The 17,409-nt window shown below is 42.2% G+C and overlaps 1 protein-coding gene across 5 annotated transcripts in view; it reads right to left on the bottom strand.

Moving 5' to 3' along the window:
- l1camb (L1 cell adhesion molecule, paralog b) overlaps positions 1-17,409 on the bottom strand; it is a 46,807-nt gene that overhangs the window by 13,253 nt on the left and 16,145 nt on the right. For 3 of the 5 annotated variants that reach the window (XR_015522596.1, XM_087305086.1, NM_131383.1), the window contains 16 exon segments: positions 17,066-17,235; positions 14,072-14,197; positions 13,812-13,982; positions 12,605-12,719; positions 10,850-11,034; positions 9,277-9,408; positions 6,491-6,634; positions 5,502-5,613; positions 5,020-5,180; positions 3,671-3,830; positions 3,305-3,429; positions 3,121-3,222; positions 2,345-2,545; positions 1,251-1,321; positions 934-1,159; positions 349-464 (listed from right to left, as the gene is read on the bottom strand). Coding sequence is in view for 4 of the 5 variants with exons in the window: in XM_087305086.1 (XP_087161212.1) it covers positions 349-464; positions 934-1,159; positions 1,251-1,321; positions 2,345-2,545; positions 3,121-3,222; positions 3,305-3,429; positions 3,671-3,830; positions 5,020-5,180; positions 5,502-5,613; positions 6,491-6,634; positions 9,277-9,408; positions 10,850-11,034; positions 12,605-12,719; positions 13,812-13,982; positions 14,072-14,197; positions 17,066-17,235 (2,317 nt within the window). In the remaining variant the exon portion in view is untranslated. 5 annotated transcript variants of the gene reach the window in all.

Raw genomic sequence — 17,409 nt, forward strand, 5'->3', positions numbered from 1 at the left:
AAAGACAGTTTAAACACAAGCGCCGTCAGGAGAGCGCAGAAACTCCATTGAAAGTGGAGCGGTAAAATCATTTTCATAATGTAAAGACATGGCGGGGAACGATGGAATTTAATGCAGTGCTTCTTGTGCATTCTGAGACCCTGCAGCTGGCACAGGACGGCAACATCACGTCAGATTGACGTTGTATTGCAACATCGTGGGGATGCTGCATTTTGTCTGGAGATGAAAATCGGGTTGAAAGCTTATGAATTCAGCCCTTAGAGGATCTCCATAAATAGACACTTATGACGTGTTTATAGTCCATGGTTACAAGTGGCGACTGTAAGCTATGATTTAAAGATCCTGTACCTTGTATCCCAGTAGGTGTCCCCGGACAGACTCCGGCCTGACTGGACTCCATCTCACCATCACAGAAGTTTTTTGCAGCTCAGTGACAGACAACGCTGACGGAGCCTCCAGAGGAACTGTAAAGTTCAAGAGCAATTACTCTCTCAGCAAGACTCCTGAAACACTTATGCTAATGATACACAGGGCAACCTCTTCAGCAATGTTGCCGAGGAGCAATGGCATAAATGAGAGACACAGGGTAACTAACTCGAGCCATGCGTTACAGATACAACTGACCCTTATCACAAGACTCGCGTTATCAGTCTCACACTATTGTTTTCCTCTTTCTGAAAGTCTTGATAACACCATCATTGAGTTTTTCTGTTATTATTTCAGGAAATAGGATTGTAATAAATGATTTGTTGGGCTCTCCCATTCACTGCAACACTAGTTTACCATCTGTGACGACTGACAAACCCAGAAATGTGAAAAGGGTCCATATTCTTTCCCATTCTTAGTAGAAAAGTAGCCAAGCAACTTGGCTTTGGAAAATTTGCCCTGTGTATCATAATCATGATCAACTATTGTAGATGTTAGAGTACGTACAGTCTTCCCCGGAGTAGCCGATCACAGTGAGCGGTTCTGGGGCAGCACCAAGATCATTGACGGCCTGAACTTTAATCTCAAAGGAGACGAATGTTCCGGTGTTATTGACCAACAGTGGAGGATTGGAGACGCTGCTCTCTGTCCAGTGTGCACCGCTGTCTGCTGCTCGACGCCAGAACACCTTATACTGGAACCCCGGCCCGTTAAACTGACGCCGATCCATCTCCTATAATGCAGAAATACAGAAGAGATTATGTTGAAGACCGTTACTCTTTAATGTGTTTCTCTTTAGGGGAGTAAAAAGCACTAATAATCACCTGCCATGAGATGATCATACTCTTTGGGTCAGTGGACAGGGTCATCACATTCTCTGGGTTCCTGTCCGGTTCTGCGCACAACAGAGAATGTTAATAAGTGAAACAAAAATACTTAGAAATGGAAGGTTTTCTTCACTTGATAGACCTGCTCGGCATATCCTCAAACTACTGTTGCCGTAGGGGAATACAAGCCATTGTAATGAATGAACGTGACGCATTTAATAAATGTGTTTATATGTGTGTTTTTTGGGGGTGACACGGTGGCGCAGTGGGTATCGCTGTCACCTCACAGCAAGAAGGTCGCTGATTTAGTAAGTAAGTAAGTCAGTAGGTAAGTACGTACGTAGTTAGGTAGGTAGGTAGGTAGGTCGGTTGGTAAGTCAGTAAGTAAGTAAGTACGTAGGTAGGTAGGTAGGTAGGTAGGTCGGTAAGTCAGTTAGTAAGTAAGTAAGTATGTCAGTAGGTAAATAAGTACGTAGGTAGGTAGGTAGGTAGGTCAGTCGGAAAGTCAGTTAGTAAGTAAGTATGTAAGTAAGTCAGTAGGTAAGTAAGTACGTAGGTAGGTAGGTAGGTTGGTAAGTCAGTAAGTAAGTAAGTAAGTACATAGATAGGTAGGTAGGTAGGTAGGTCGGTAAGTCAGTAAGTAAGTATGTACTTAGGTAGGTAGATACGTAGGTAGGTAAGTCAGTAAGTAAGTACGTAGGTAGGTAGGTAAGTTGGTACATAGGTAGGTAGTTAGGTAGGTGGGTAGGTAGGTACGTAGGTAGGTAAGTCAGTAATTAAGTATGTAGATAGGTAGGTAGGTCAGTAAGTCTGTAAGTAAGTACGTACTTAGGTAGGTAGATACGTAGGTAGGTAAGTCAGTAAGTAAGTACATAGGTAGGTAGGTAAGTTGGTACGTAGGTAGGTAGTTAGGTAGGTATGTAGGTAGGTAGGTAGGTACGTAGGTAGGTAGGTAGGTACGTAGGTAGGTAGGTAGGTAAGTCAGTAAGTAAGTTAGTAAGTAAGATTTTTTACCTATAAGTTTAAAAATCCCTTAAATTAAATGGTATATTCTGCCAAAAAAACAGAAAAGGTTATAAAACCCGTCTTACTGGCTGCTGGAGTGCTGTAGGAGAGCGAGGACTCGCTGGGAGCACTGGTTCCTATGCTGTTCACTGCCCGGATCTGGAAGTGGTATTTGCTGTAGGGCTGCAGGTGGATCTCCAGCTGTCGGATGTCCTGAGAAACACTCCTGTATTTCTGCCATTGACCCTCGTCTGGAGTCTCCCCCTCGTTCATCTCAATCACATACTCTGCAGGACAACAGAAATAAAGCGTTTAAAGTACACATGAAATCAAAACAAGCCATAAAACAAATAAAACGCCTACTTTACTACATCCAATCAGCTCGCAGTAGAAAAAAAAGCCACGCCCACTGTTTTTCTTTTACGGCCAAACCCTAGAGATCATAGCAGAAATTGGGGGCTCGTCCAGGATTTGAACCCAGGACCTCTTGCACCCCAACCCAGATTCTCACTCAGGACTGCTGTTTATGCAAATGAGGAAGTGATGGGCACTAGTGGGCGGGGCTTTCCCCCTCTAATGACACAAACAAAGGGAGAATGTCAATCAAAATGTTTCTGCAGACTGTTTTTGTCAAGTCTGATTAGAACAAATTATACCCCTTATAAAAGTGCCTGTTGCATAATAGATGCCCTTTAAATGAAGACGAGTGGACAGATTCCACTGCAGGACTTTATGAAGCACATTATAAAGCCACCGCTGTTCAGAACCTCTCAGCTCGGTTGAGGACCAACAGGCAGTGTGTGTCTGAAAAATCATCATCCTCATCCCCAAATATAATGAAAGAGGACAGTGCTGCACTTACCCGTAACAGGACTGTTGTTTTCGACACTCGGCATCCAGGAGATGGTCACGCTACGCTCCATCTTTTCAGACAGCTTCAGAGATTGAGGAGGATCAGGTTTATCTGCAGAGCGTCCGACACATTAACGTCTTTACGAAGTGTAAGATTGTGTTTGTTTAGACGTATGTGATGTTGACAGACTTACCCTGAACAGTGATGTATCCGCTGGCAGTGTCTGAGTCCAGTGTAGTGCTGACCTCACAGCTGTAGATGCCCATATCCTCCATCTGAACATCCAAGACCTTTAGAGAGCCTTCGATTTCATGGTATCTGCAACCAAACCAGCATATGCCAGGTGAGTGGGTTTGATGAACCACCTGTAGAAATAGTCTTCTCTCCATATGCACCAGACACTTTCTTAATCACTCCATATCTCTAGAAAACATTGTGGATATCTTGGGGTTTGCTATACCTGATATTAACATGAATTTATAAGATTGTTTTGACCAATTAGTGATAAATAGAGGATCATCCAAACTGTATGACATAAAGATAAGAAGAGCTGTGTTACTTGTCATTGCTTGTAGATGCTGTGATCTTGTGTCCATCCTTTTTCCACTGAACCGTGGGGGATTTTAAGTTGTGGTCCACTGTGTATTTGCAGTGTAAAATCGCATCACTTCCACGTATAACATGGAGATTCTGGGGAGGTCCAACAATCTTTGTTCTGTCTGCAGACAACACCATGGAAAGACAATCAATGATCAATGCACGACCATATCAGAGACAGCATGTAGGTCAGGGGTTGATCTTGGGGTAATGGTGTGTAGGCGTGTGCTTCCCTTATTATCCCTTCTTTATTAATAGTGTAATGTATTGTACTGTGCAGCCCGCAGCTTGATGACATAGTTGTCCTGGTCCACTACGTAGTTAATGATTGCCTACACCTCCCCCTATCCTAAACCCAACCATCACAGTAGCATGGGCGCTACCTTAGTGGCTGGTACTAGGTACACCATGTAGTTGATGATTGTCTACACCTTGCCCTACCCTAAACCCAACCATCACAGTAGCATGGGCGTTACCATAGTGGGCAGTACTAGGTCCACTACGTAGTTGATGATCGCCTACACCTACCCTAAACCCAACCATCACAGTAGCATGGGCGTTACCTTAGTGGGTGTTACAAGGTCCACTACATAGTTGATAATTGCCTACACCTCCCCCTACCCTAAATCCAACCGTCACAGTAGCATGGGCGTTACCTTAGTGGGCGCTACTAGGTCCACTATGTAGTTGATGATCGCCTACACCTTGCCCTACCCTAAACTCAACCGTCACAGATGCATGGGCGTTACCTTAGTGGGAGGTACTAGGTCCACTACGTAGTTGATGATTGCCTACACCTACCCCTACCCTAAACCCAACCATCACAGTAGCATGGGTGCTGCCTTAGTAGGTGGTAAAAGGTTCACTACGTAGTTGGTGATCTCCTACACCTTGCCCTACCCGAAACCAAACCGTCACAGTAGCATGAGCGTTACCTTAGTGGGCGGTACAAGGTCCACTATGTAGTTGATGATCGCCTATGTCATTAAGCTGCAGATTGCAGCAAGGACATCTTGCCAACTTGCCCTAATACACCTGCACGGATGATTCTAGAAAGCCTAGTAAGAGCTTGATTAGCTAGCCCGGGTGTGTCTGATTGGGGTTTGAACTAAACTTTGCAGGAACGAGTTTAAGAACCCCTGGTGTATGGGGTTAAATGGGTTAAATATTTTATCGGTCATTAATGGATTATAGTATTTAATTGGTCATTAATGGATTATAGTATTTTATTGGTCATTAATTGGACAGACTGTTTGATGGGTGAATGTGGGTGGCTTTACCATGGCATGAAACAGTGTAGTGGGCACTTACTCAGGACCTCTAGCTCCGCACTGATGCTCTTGTTGGTTTCGCTCACTGAACATGTGTATCTGTTGCTGTCTTCTTCACTCACATTACTGATCTTAAGACTTCCGTTGGTCATCTGAGATATTTTAGCATTGGACAGAGCTGGAATAGAGTCTAGAATCTCCCTGCAAACAATCAATCCCATTTGATTATACACACAGGACAACAAAACATCCATTGATGTTGCTCTACACAATTAAGCTTTACTTATCCCATTTCCCCCAAATAAACCTTTAAGATCACCATGGTTCTAAATCCATTGCATGCACTTTACTCTACAGCAAGAATTTAAGAAGATGCATTATGAGCAATTACTTAAAAAAAAGCTGAAAGTGCACTTTGGTTGAAAGCTACAAAGATTACACACAATTTTACTTCTACTGTATTGAGTCGTAGGTGTGTGCAGAAAATGCATGATGACAATGCAAAACAAAGTACACGCTCACCAGTGTATTTTGGGCAGCGGCGACCCGAACGTTCGGCAGTCCAACATCACAGTCTGTCCTGCAGTGGCCTGATAGAGGCGCTCATCTGGGGTCAGGATCTGAGCTGGCAGTTCTGCAATACAGTACTTTATTGTCAGACTTAGATCTGAAAATGTTCTTGCATAACAACACGTTACATGCTCCTTACAAAGAGACAAGACATAATACACGTACACAGACAAACAAAACAATCCAAAGAGAAGGCAAGGGTCAGTCTGTAAAACAGCATCTTACGAAAGTCAGTTTTCCCTGCAGGGCCAGGACGTTAACATGACAGCAGATTGACGCTGTACCTCAATGTTGGGTGACGTTGCATTTTGTTTGGAAATGAATCTAGGGTGACCACAGCGGAATGAACCGCCAACTTATCCAGCAAGCTTTTACGCAGCGGATGCCCTTCCAGCCACAACCCATCTCTGGGAAACATCCACACACACATTCACACACACACACTCATACACTACGGACAATTTAGTCTACCCAATTCACCTGTACCGCATGTGTTTGGACTGTGGGGGAAACCAGAGCACTCGGAGGAAACCCACGCGAAGGCAGGGAGAACATGCAAACTCCACACAGAAACGCCAACTGAGCCAAGGACCGCCTTATTTATTTTTTGGTTTCATTTTACTTGGTTTCTGGAAGTGTGCTTTGTTGGTTTTGAACCCAAGTCCACACCGATCCACATCCCAAGTCCAATCCCATACATCGAAACCTAAGCAAACTGGTTACGCCGGAAAAGCGGTCCATACGGAGGCAAGCCGTCAAAGCTTTAGCATGAAAAGGAAGAGAAGGTTGTCGTACACTTTACACACAAAATGCAGCCATACATAGCCACGGGTATATATTTTGCAGTTCTCAAATATGTAGCCCTGGGCACATGTTCCCTATGAGCCTGTGCAGAATAAGAACCATGTAAATAATATGTGTTTTACACTATTAATGCTCACCAACAACATGCACGTGTGTGTTGATCAGGATGCTTCCGTGTTTGTTGACGGCCTCGCACTGATACACTGCCGTATCGCTGAACTCCACATTGGACAGGATCAGTTTCCCAGAACTCACACGCCGTCTCGGGTCCACATCCGTGCCTACAGCACACACACACCAATGAAAACATTAGACTTTACATGCTCTCCACGTTAAGAGGTGTACAATTATCTTAACTCATGTGTAGGGCCAGACAGAATCTATAAACATTTTTTGCTATTTCTGTACAGAATTTTGTAAAAATTCTGAGGTTGTATGTGGACTTATTTGTTATTATGTATATGTAGCCCTAACTAATAGAAACTGTCAACCCCCCATCTTTTTTTTGTTCATTTAATTTAATCTAATTCGGGAATAATGTAGTCTTCTATAACAATGCATGTGTATTACAGAAGTATAGTGTGATATTTATCCCTGTAAAACTCGGGTTCACCAGGAGGGGGCACCCACGTTTCTCTCTATGTGTCGGTAGCTGAATCACAAAGAAGCAGTAGTCGAATGGTTAGCTGCATGGCAGACACACCTAGCGTGCTCCTTAAACAAACTGTGTTTTCCTGTGTGTTTCAACAGGTAAGATAATATTATTTACTGTAATGGTACACTGAAACACATATTGTTTGTCTAGAGATGAATTTATGTCCTGGGAGTTTATATTAGTTGAGTTTAACCGTGATTTATAGGTGCCAAAGTGGCGGAAGTGTTAAAAACTAATAGGTTTCCATGAGGGAAGTGAATATAAACATGCATATAACTAATACTCTGTGAAAATGAGACACAATGATTAAACTTTTAGTGATTTTTATTAATATGGTTGTGTACAGTGAGTTTAAACGTGTGATTTCCTTGTTTAGCGTTAACTGTTAGCCATTACATTGAAAGATAGAGGTGAGGTTGGTTGTATATTGGGATATTCAGACATTCTCCTTAATAATATAATGTCAGAAAAGTATTGTAAATAGTGAAATCATATTAGCAGTAAATGACTATCAAAGTTCAGCATTGTTCACAGTCAATTAGACAGTGTTAATGTTGTTTACAAGTCATACTTGCATGCTAATTCAGATCCAATATTCAGAGTAACATGCTAAACAATATAGAGACTGCTAAATGAACCAATGTGCCAATATAAAACCAACTTTACCTCTATCATTAAAAGAGACATTCAGAAAATACAGTTAAGAATAAACTCAGTTGGATTTAGCAGTAAAATATTTTTATTTTTTAATTTTGTAATTTTGCATTACAATTCAGTTCAAATATAGTTCATTAAGTAAAATTACACTTCATAGAGATTAATGATGAAGCATTAAACCGTTATGTATGAAGGAGTTATGGGGAAATGTGATAAATAGTTATTTTGTGGTTGTTTATAGGTATTGTTTTATTCATTTGTATACAAGTTGAAGGAGATTGGGATGCACAAATGTGTATAATTTGTTTATGCCTTATTTTATGCTGTGAGAAAGTGATCACAATACAATTTATAGAGGTAAAGTTGGTTTTATATTGGTTTCATTTAGCAGTCTCTATATTGTTTAGCATGTTACTCTGAATATTGGATCTGAATTAGCATGCGAGTATGACTTGTAAACAACATTAACACTGTCTAATTGACTGTGAACAATGCTGTACTTTGATAGTCATTTGCTGCTAATATGATTTCACTATTTACAATACTTTTCTGGCATTATATTATTAAGGAGAATGTCTGAATATCCCAATATACAACCAACCTCACCTCTATATACACATTTAGGTGTATTTTGTGATGTTGATTGTAAATTGATTTGGATCCTATTTGAGTGTGGTTTACATACTAATATGTCTGTGTCATGTATTGGCTAAACATCTGCACAATATGACAGGTTATTATTTTTGACTTAGGTGCCCATAGCACAAAGAAGCAGTAGTCAGTGTATGGTTAGCTGCATGGCAGACACATCTAGCGTGCTTCTTAAAAAAACAGTGTTTTCCCGTGTGTTTCAATTGAAATAAATGTGTTGCTACAAGAACGGACTTTGTCTCCTTCTTGAAAGTGTAACATACATATTTATATGCAAACAATATTGTGTGTGAAAAAAAATGCAGAAAGTAATTTAAAAAAATCATCTGTTGTGGATGATCTAAAGCAGTGTTTCTCAACCACGTTCCTGGAGGACCACCGACACTGCATGTTTTGGATGTCTCCTTTGTCTGTCACACCCATTACAGGTCTTTCAGTCTCTGCTGAATCTGAATCAGGCGTGTTTAGTTAAAGCAGGGGTCACCAATCTCGGTCCTGGAGGGTTGAGTCCCTGCAGGGTTTAGCTCCAACTTGCCCCAACACACCTGCCTGGGTGTTTCAAGTACACCTAGTAAGACCTTGATTAGCTTGTTCAGGTGTGTTTGATTAGGGTTGGAGCTAAAATCTGCAGGACACCGGCCCTCCAGAAGCAAGTTTGGTGACCACTGGGTTAAGGAGACATGGAAAATGAGCAGAGCTGGTGGTCCTTCAGGAACATGGTTGAGAATCACTGATCTAAAGGAGTCATGAAAGTTTCATATCTTTATTAATGTGGTTGAGATTGTAGATCTCCAACAGAATTGGGAAAACTCTTGTCATTACGTCATTTATTTCCAGAATGAGGCATCTACCACATTAGTTCATCCTTGAGTTACATTGTTGTTTGGGAATCACAGCTCTGATTAGTAAGACAAGTAAGCAGATCAGTGATTGTAAATGCAGAATGCTTTAGATGTTGACCTGAAACAGGAACTCCATTGATGCTCCATGTGATGTTCGGGGCAGGGATACCGTCGGCCTGACAGTCCAGTCTGACCGTCTCCCCCGGGGCATACAGATGCTCTTCAGGCCTCCGAGTCCAGTATGGAGCAGCTGCAAAAAACACAAACAAACTACATATATAATGCAGCTTTTGGACAACATCATGTACTTTTGAGGCATTTTTAGTCAAGAATGTAGTTGTTTAGTTTGCAGCTATGCAGTTTATTTATAAAGATAGAGCCTATTTACATTAAAATACTTCGGAGATTCAGCAAGTCGGGGACCATCAGCTTGTCATACTAAGCAAAGAAATTGACGGTTGACGTATGGCCACAAGATGGTGACAGACTGCATAATCAGTCCTTAGAGAAGAAACACTCAGCGTAATTTTAAGCTACAGCTGATCAAATCATTATAGAAACAATATAGATTTTTATAAGTTGATCTCTCTCTTGTGTATGTTGTAGTGCTACATTTATACCACAGTAATCTGTAGTGTTTGCTATGCTTTGGCTTTTTCAGGGTTAATTATTGTGATCTCCCGATTACAGCAGAGAAACACTGGGAAATCTCTGTAGACTGATGGCATTTCATGCTGTTCAGCCTTAAACTGTTAGCAAAATCAGCTGTTCTGTCATCACTTTAGACGTTACGCTAGAGAATCATTCAAAGACCAGCTCTACAGTGACATTGTTGAATTAATAACAGTTTCTGCTGTTCTGGCGTCAGCTGCAGATGTGAACGGCGGAAGAAAGTAGTTCCTTACACAAAAGTATTTTTGAGACTCTCGATGTTTGGTTTTCTTTTTTATATCCACAATTATGCCGTCGAACTGTTGTACATAAGCGCATTATCACACTCATGGCAGTGCTATATTGCTGTATATCGCCACTGCTGGAGCACTAAGGTCTAACGCACGCCTCCTACAAGTGTGATATTGCTCATGTATACATAATGCTTCCAAATGTGAAATACAATAGTCAGGGAATTAATGATACTGAACATATTTTCATTTGCTTTCTCTTATTAAAAAGAAGCAATACTTCATTCTGTTGTTGTTTTCTTTTGTATAATAGTGTTTGTCTTCCTTTAACAATAATTTAGAATCAGAAAGTCCCCTTAAAACGTCCAATGTTAATCAATGGTGCTATTAATGCATTGACCACTGTACAGGCAACAAAGCAAGCGGCAGGGGATTATGATGACGTGTGCAAATTCAGTGTATTTGTCATTTTTGCCACTGGAATTTCATAGTACTGAAGTAATTTTACATGAACCTGAGATATATTCATCAGAAACTACGTGGAAAAAGCTATAAGGATATCAGAGAGAAGTATATAGTCAATGTCTTTGTGCTACAAACAATCAAAATAACATGATATCAGTTGTAGCATGCCACTAATTAAAGCGTAGGACAGTGAAAGCCTATTAATGTAGGAATAGCCATGCAACTCTCATCTTGGTGAAAAATAACAGGGTTTGCTTTAGGCAGTTATGCATCATTTACTTATAGATAGGTAATTCTCTCTCTGTGTGTGTGTGTGTGTCTCACCCTCTACTGTGACAGTGTAGTGGTGTTTGACGGAGTTCTCGCTGTTTCTGGCAGTGCAGACGTACTCTCCATCATCAGACTCCAGCACATTGTCTATCTGCAGCCAGCGGTTGTTGTACAGCTTCTTGGTGCGGTTTGGAGACAGAGCGGAGTCTATCCTGTCCCAGTGCACCTCTGGAGTTGGCCTGAATCACACACGCAAAAACATACAGATTTGAGTCCCTTTTCAATAGCATGATCATTACTGCTGCAGTGATGCTTCAGTTCACAAACACCATTAGTAAACAGTCAGGTACACCTTGTTGAGGTTCACAAAGCCGTTTTAGGTCATCACATTGGATGTAAGCTCAAAAATATTAGCTTAAAACAGACAGGTTTGTTCTCTCCTGTCACGCAAACACATCTGAGCCTCCATTCAGTCTATCTGACAAGCCCTATGTTTGTAAATTGATCAAATTGGCAACTAAAAGTATCCGTGTCACTTCTGCTAGGTTCATGTGTATTATCTGGTCCCACTTTATATGAAGTGGCCTTAACTACTGTGTGCTTATTTTCTTATGTCAGTACAATGTACCTACAGTGTTCATGTGTTGCACAACACCTCTGGTGTTCCTGATACAGGTCAGGTTAGAGACAGATCTGAGGTTGGGTTAAGTCAAGGGTGTCCAAAGTCAAGGGTGTCCTGCTGATCTTAGCTCCAACTTCCTTCAACACACCTGCCTGGAAGTTTCTAGTACACCTAGTAAGAGCTTGATTAGCTTGTTCAGGTTTGTTTGATTAGGGTTGGAGCTAAACTCTCCAAGACACTGGCCCTCCAGGACCAAGTGTGGACACACCTGGGTTAAGGTGTATATCCCTGTAATTATAGTAAGCAGAACATAAATGCACTTGGGTAGCAAAGAATTCTGACCCAGATTTGGCATAAATCTGGCACAGCGGGCAGCTATCCGACACTGGCATAGAGCATGTGGGCCAAACATAGCCCTGGTTTAGCACCATCTTAAAGGTGGCACACAATACTTGGGCCAGAAGTAAAATGTGCTATTTGGCCCAGATGTTATTAAAGCATATGGGCCCCATAAGTATGGACCCCCCATTTTAAAATACATTCTCAAATAAATAAATTCTACCAACCAGGTCGCTTCGAGAAAAAGCACGCCCACAACAAGCCTAAAGGACAATGATTCATGAGTTTATAAATTTCATTGCAGTCGTGACACACCAACATATCTGTCCCAGTTCAGGCTCAGGTTGTTAACTTGGCTGAGGCTTGGCCCAGAGGCTTGGCCCGGAAGCCAGACTTTGTCCAGTCATGTACCGTAATTCACTGTAGCATGTGGGCCAAGCAAAAGCTGATTGTGTGGGCCAGAGATATTTTGCTATGTGGGTATCATGTTAAGAACATGTATGTACACAGTAAGTGCATGATATCAAATGATTAATTTAAACGCAATACATCATAACACCGGCCAGCAGGTGGTGCTAAAGCAATCTGGAACAGTCTGTGGTTTTCCCGTAGGATCGGACTACTTTTAATGTGTCTGTGGGTTGTTTCTTAATTCTGCAGGATGTCCCCAACCTAGACTCGCCCTGCCAACACCCTTGACTGCTTTAGGAGCCTATCACATGTTTTTAGCATGCTCAAGTTCTTTATTTTAAATAGCGATCATGCATGCATGTAATTACATATATATCACAGGTAAACTACACAAGAGTGTGTGCAGATAATCTGGTTTGTACATAAGATGCACTTACAGGCCTTCTGGGATACACTCCAGGGTCAGTGTTTGACCCCTCAGCACCAGGTATGAGCTGCGGGCTCCGGCTGGGTGGTGCAGCTTCGCCCGTCGATTCTTAACCACAGAGTTTGCTGTAAAAAACATATTAGAGGAACACAAATGAATCCCCATTACTACTGCATAAAAACATAAACAAATGTACACAAGAGTCATTTTCAAACACTAGCTGAGGTTACACGAGGCTTTTTGCAGAAATCAGAGTAGCGAAAGTGTAGTTTCTGTTTCATTCATCATCACGTTCACCAGTCTGAGATGATTGAGCTTTATGACATGCTGCGTTATCCTGCTGGAAGTAGCCATCAGAAGATGGAGACACTGTGCTCATAAAGGGATGGACATGGTCAGCAGCAATACTCAGGTAGGCTGTGGCGTTGATGCTCAATTGGTACTAATGGACCCAAAGAAAATCTCCCCCACACCATTACACCACCACCACCAGCCTGAACCGCTGATACAAGGCAGGATGATCCATGCTTTCAGGTTGTTGAGGCCAAATTGTGAGCCGAGCATCCGAATGTGTCAGCAGAAATGGAGACTCATCAGAGCAGCAACGTTTCTCCAATCTTCTATTGTCCAGTTTTGGTGAGTCTGTGTGAATTGTAGCCTCAGTTTCCTGTTCTTAGCTGACAGGAGCGGCACCTGGTGTGCTCTTCTGCTGCTGTAGCCCATCCGCCTCAAGGTTGGACGTGTTGTGTGTTCAGAGATGCTCTTCTGCAGAGCTCGGCTGTAACGAGTGCTTATTTGAGTTACTGTTGCCTTTCTATCAGCTGGAACCAGTCTGGCCATTCTCCTCTGACCTCTGGCCTCATCAACAAGGCATTTGTCAATTCTGATAGGTGGCACTCACAACTTAAATTTTAATAGCAGAGATGATTACTCTTGAAGAGTGTTAATGAAACCATTCTGAGTCCTCCACATTGCTTTTCTGCTGAATTATAATGAAGAAAGTTTTTGAAATACTAGCCTAAACCTTTTCGGACTAAATATATCCAGTCATTCTTGTGTAATGGGTAAAAGATGTGAGGCTGCACACAAACAACACTTTGTCCATTAATTGCTTTTTTTGTGTCATCATTTTACAGCATTAAAAATATTCCTGAAAAGCCATTTTACTTTACATTTCTGAGTCTAATTACACAAATACAGTTGAGAAAGTTACACACAGGGAGTGACGTAGATGGACATGGGCTCTTTAGGCAGGATGATGCTGGCGTTGATGTAGTGCGCATTACAGGTGTAGTCGTCTCTGCTGTCGTTGGCTATAAGATTGGCAAAATATAGATTTCCATCCCGGCTTATGGTCACTCGCTCATTCAGAGGAATGTGGTGAAACTCTGAGGGAGAGAGAGAGGACAAGCATTCAGTTATACAAATTCTAATGTTGTGTGGGACAATTGTGATTTAGATTGAACAGAGGATTTACGCATGTCCATCCAATGTATTTTCGGGGTGACAGAACTCTTGGGAGGGTTACAGCGGAGGACTGCACTTTCCCCCACCTCATACGCTCTTCGCTTTTGCTTCTTCACTTTGGCCAAGCTTGGGACGGCTGTAAAAAGGAATAAGCACAACTGTCTTTTATACCGACCAGAACAATCTGTTAATACAGTGTCAGCTGATTATTCAGCTCAGCTCATCATCACAATCCAGCATCACGACTACAACAGTTTGTAAATTATGATGGTCAAGGCAACACATTCAGACAACAACAGCATCCTTGCATCATTGTGCAAAATTGCATTGTCACGCAAATGTTACTATAAGACATGATGCTATAAGGACGTTAATACACTCGGTTGGTTTATCTTTTTGTTGTCTTGAGCTAACTCCAAAGAAAGAGTGTGCATGACTGCTATTGATAGTTCACATTGTTTTATACTGCACTGGGTTTGACAGAGATAATCTAGTGCTCACATCCTGACAGACTTTGTCAATGCTTTTACCATTTCCATCGTTTAAATGGAGAAGCACATCTAAACAGAACACATGTACAGCCCTTTGTTTCAATGGAATACATACAGTCCTTTCACTATTCACTCATGTATTAGTGTTTAGATTAGTGCAGCAGGTCATGTCACAACGTCAGCAAAAAATTAAGTACAGGAATCTGTCACTAATCAAACTACAGAGACCAATGTTTATTTTGCAGAAGACTCTGGTCTAGAGGAACCAGAAGAGATGCAGCAGATTCAGGGTTAGAGGACCAGAAGAGATGCAGGAGATACATGTCTAGGGGAACCAGGGGAGATGCAGGGGATTCGGGTCTAGAGGAACCAGAAGAGATGCAGCAGATTCAGGGTTAGAGGACCAGAAGAGATGCAGGAGATACATGTCTAGGGGAACCAGGGGAGATGCAGGGGATTCGGGTCTAGAGGAACCAGAAGAGATGCAGCAGATTCAGGGTTAGAGGACCAGAAGAGATGCAGGAGATACATGTCTAGGGGAACCAGGGGAGATGCAGGGGATTCAGGTCTAGAGGAACCAGAAGAGGTGCAGGAGATTCAGGGCTGGAAGAACCAGAGGAGATGCAAGAGATTCAGGTATAGTGGAACCAGAGAAGATGCAGGAGATTCAGGGCTAGAGGAGCCAGAGGAGATGCAGGAGACTTAGAGCTAGAGAAACCAGAAGAGATGCAGTAGATTCAGAACTGGAGGGACCAAAGGAGATGCAAGCGATTCTGGTAGAGAGGAACCAGGGGACATAAAGAAGATTCAGGTCTGGAGGAACAAGATGAGATGCAGGAGATTTAGCATTAGAGGAACCAGATGAGATGCAGGAGATTCAGGGCTGTAGAAACCAGAGAAGATGAAGGATATTCAGAGCTGGAAAAAAACAGAGTAGATGCAGGATATTGAGGTCTAGATGAACCAGAGGAGATTCAGGGCTGGAGGAACCAGATAATATACAGGAGATTCAGGGCAAAGGGAACTAGAGGATATGCAGGAGATTCCGGTCTAGAGGAACCAAATGAGTTGCAGGACATTCAGGTCTAGAGAAACCAGAGGAGAGGCAGGAGATTCAGGCCTAGAGGAACCAGAGGACATGAAGAAGATTCAGGTCTGGGGGAACCAGATGAGATGCAGGAGATTTGGGTCTGGAGGATCCAGATAAGATACAGGAGATTCAGGTCTGGAGAAACCAGAGGAGATGCAGGAGATTCCGGTCAAGAGGAACCAGATGAGATGAAGGAGATTCAGAGCTGGAACAACCAGAGTAGATGCAGGAGATTCAGGTCTAGGGGAATCGGAAGAGATACAGGAGACTTGGGTCTAGAGGAACTGGATGTGATGAAGGAGATTCAGGTCTAGAAAAACCAGATGAGATGCAGGAGATTCAAGGCTGGATGAACCAGAGGAGATGCAAGAGATTCAGGTCTATAGGAACTAGATGAGATGAAGGAGATTCAGAGCTGGAACAACCAGGGAAGATGCAGGATATTGAGGTCTAAACCAAAGGAGATGCAGAAGATTCAGGTCTGGAGCAACCAGAGGAGATGCAGGATGTTAGGGCTGGAGAAACCAGATAAAATGTAGGAGATTCACATCTGAAGGAAACAGGGGAGATGCAGGAGTTAAAGGTCTCGAGGATTCGGAGAAGATGAATGATATTCAGATCTGGAGAAACCAGAGGAGATGCAGGAGATTCAGGGGATGGGTGAACTATTGTAGATAAAAGAAATTCAGGGCTGGAGGAACTAGCTGAAATGTAGGAACCAGCAGAGGATGGATGAAATAGATAATTTTCCTAGTACAAACACTTTTTTCCAAATAAATTTGCAAACAACATCAGCAACTCACTCTTGGTGGCTGGAGTGTAAGTGTGGTTCCAAACCAAGCCCTAAGACTCCATGAAACGCCCACAGTGTCGAACCGTGTAGAAGACTCAGGTCAGACCTCTTGTGGGCTTCAGCTCCAGGGTGATGACAGGCTCAGTCTTTCATATTAGTTCATTTGTCAAGACAATTATCAGAGCAACTGCTGGTAAATCCATTGTTAAAGAAGGGGGTGGAAAGCAGAAGAATTGAAATGGCTATCTGTTTGAAGAACTGTGTCGAGGAATTAAAAAGGTAAGGATCAAAGTAATGTCAAAACACATACATTCACAACTTTTATGCTTTAGTTTTCCTGACAAATTTAAAGATACACAATGAAATATTTAAATGCAGTCAATTAACTCTTTCTGGTCTATCTGAATTGTTGGTTTTGGATGGAAATGTATGGTCATTAAGAAAAACCGTATGTATAGACTGGAACTCTTGAAACTTAAACCTGACCGTGCAGGTCATCCACATTTCCTGTGAATAATGTTGCATTAAATGCACGGTAAAGCAAATTGTGTGAAAACTGTAACAGTTATTAAGAGCACAATATTATTCCTAACACAGTAAATGAGACGCAGTGTTTGAGGACAAACTCACGCTCTGTGGTCAGATGCACCAGGTTAGAGACGGCGGTTCCCAGCTCGTTTGCAGCATAGCAGCGATATGTGCCCTGATAGAAGTGCAGGTCCATTGTTGGATGCGGTGTCAGAGTTCCAGACTCCGACAGAACCTCCCCAAACTGCTTTCCATCTTTGACCCAGCGAAAACTGTCAGTGTGAGAAAAATATAACGTCCATTTTAAAGATGAGGGAAAGGTTTGGTGACATCTTATATGACAAGTAACTCAGCATGTCAGTTTGTTCTACGTAACCTGACTTGACAATCTACTAACACTATACTAATTCTCGATGGGAGGTTAGTCTGTACAAATGCTTGACACA

The sequence above is a fragment of the Danio rerio genome, chromosome 23 (genome assembly GCF_052040795.2).
Source record: "Danio rerio strain M-AB ecotype USA chromosome 23, GRCz13ab, whole genome shotgun sequence".
Classification (NCBI taxonomy): domain Eukaryota; kingdom Metazoa; phylum Chordata; class Actinopteri; order Cypriniformes; family Danionidae; genus Danio; species Danio rerio.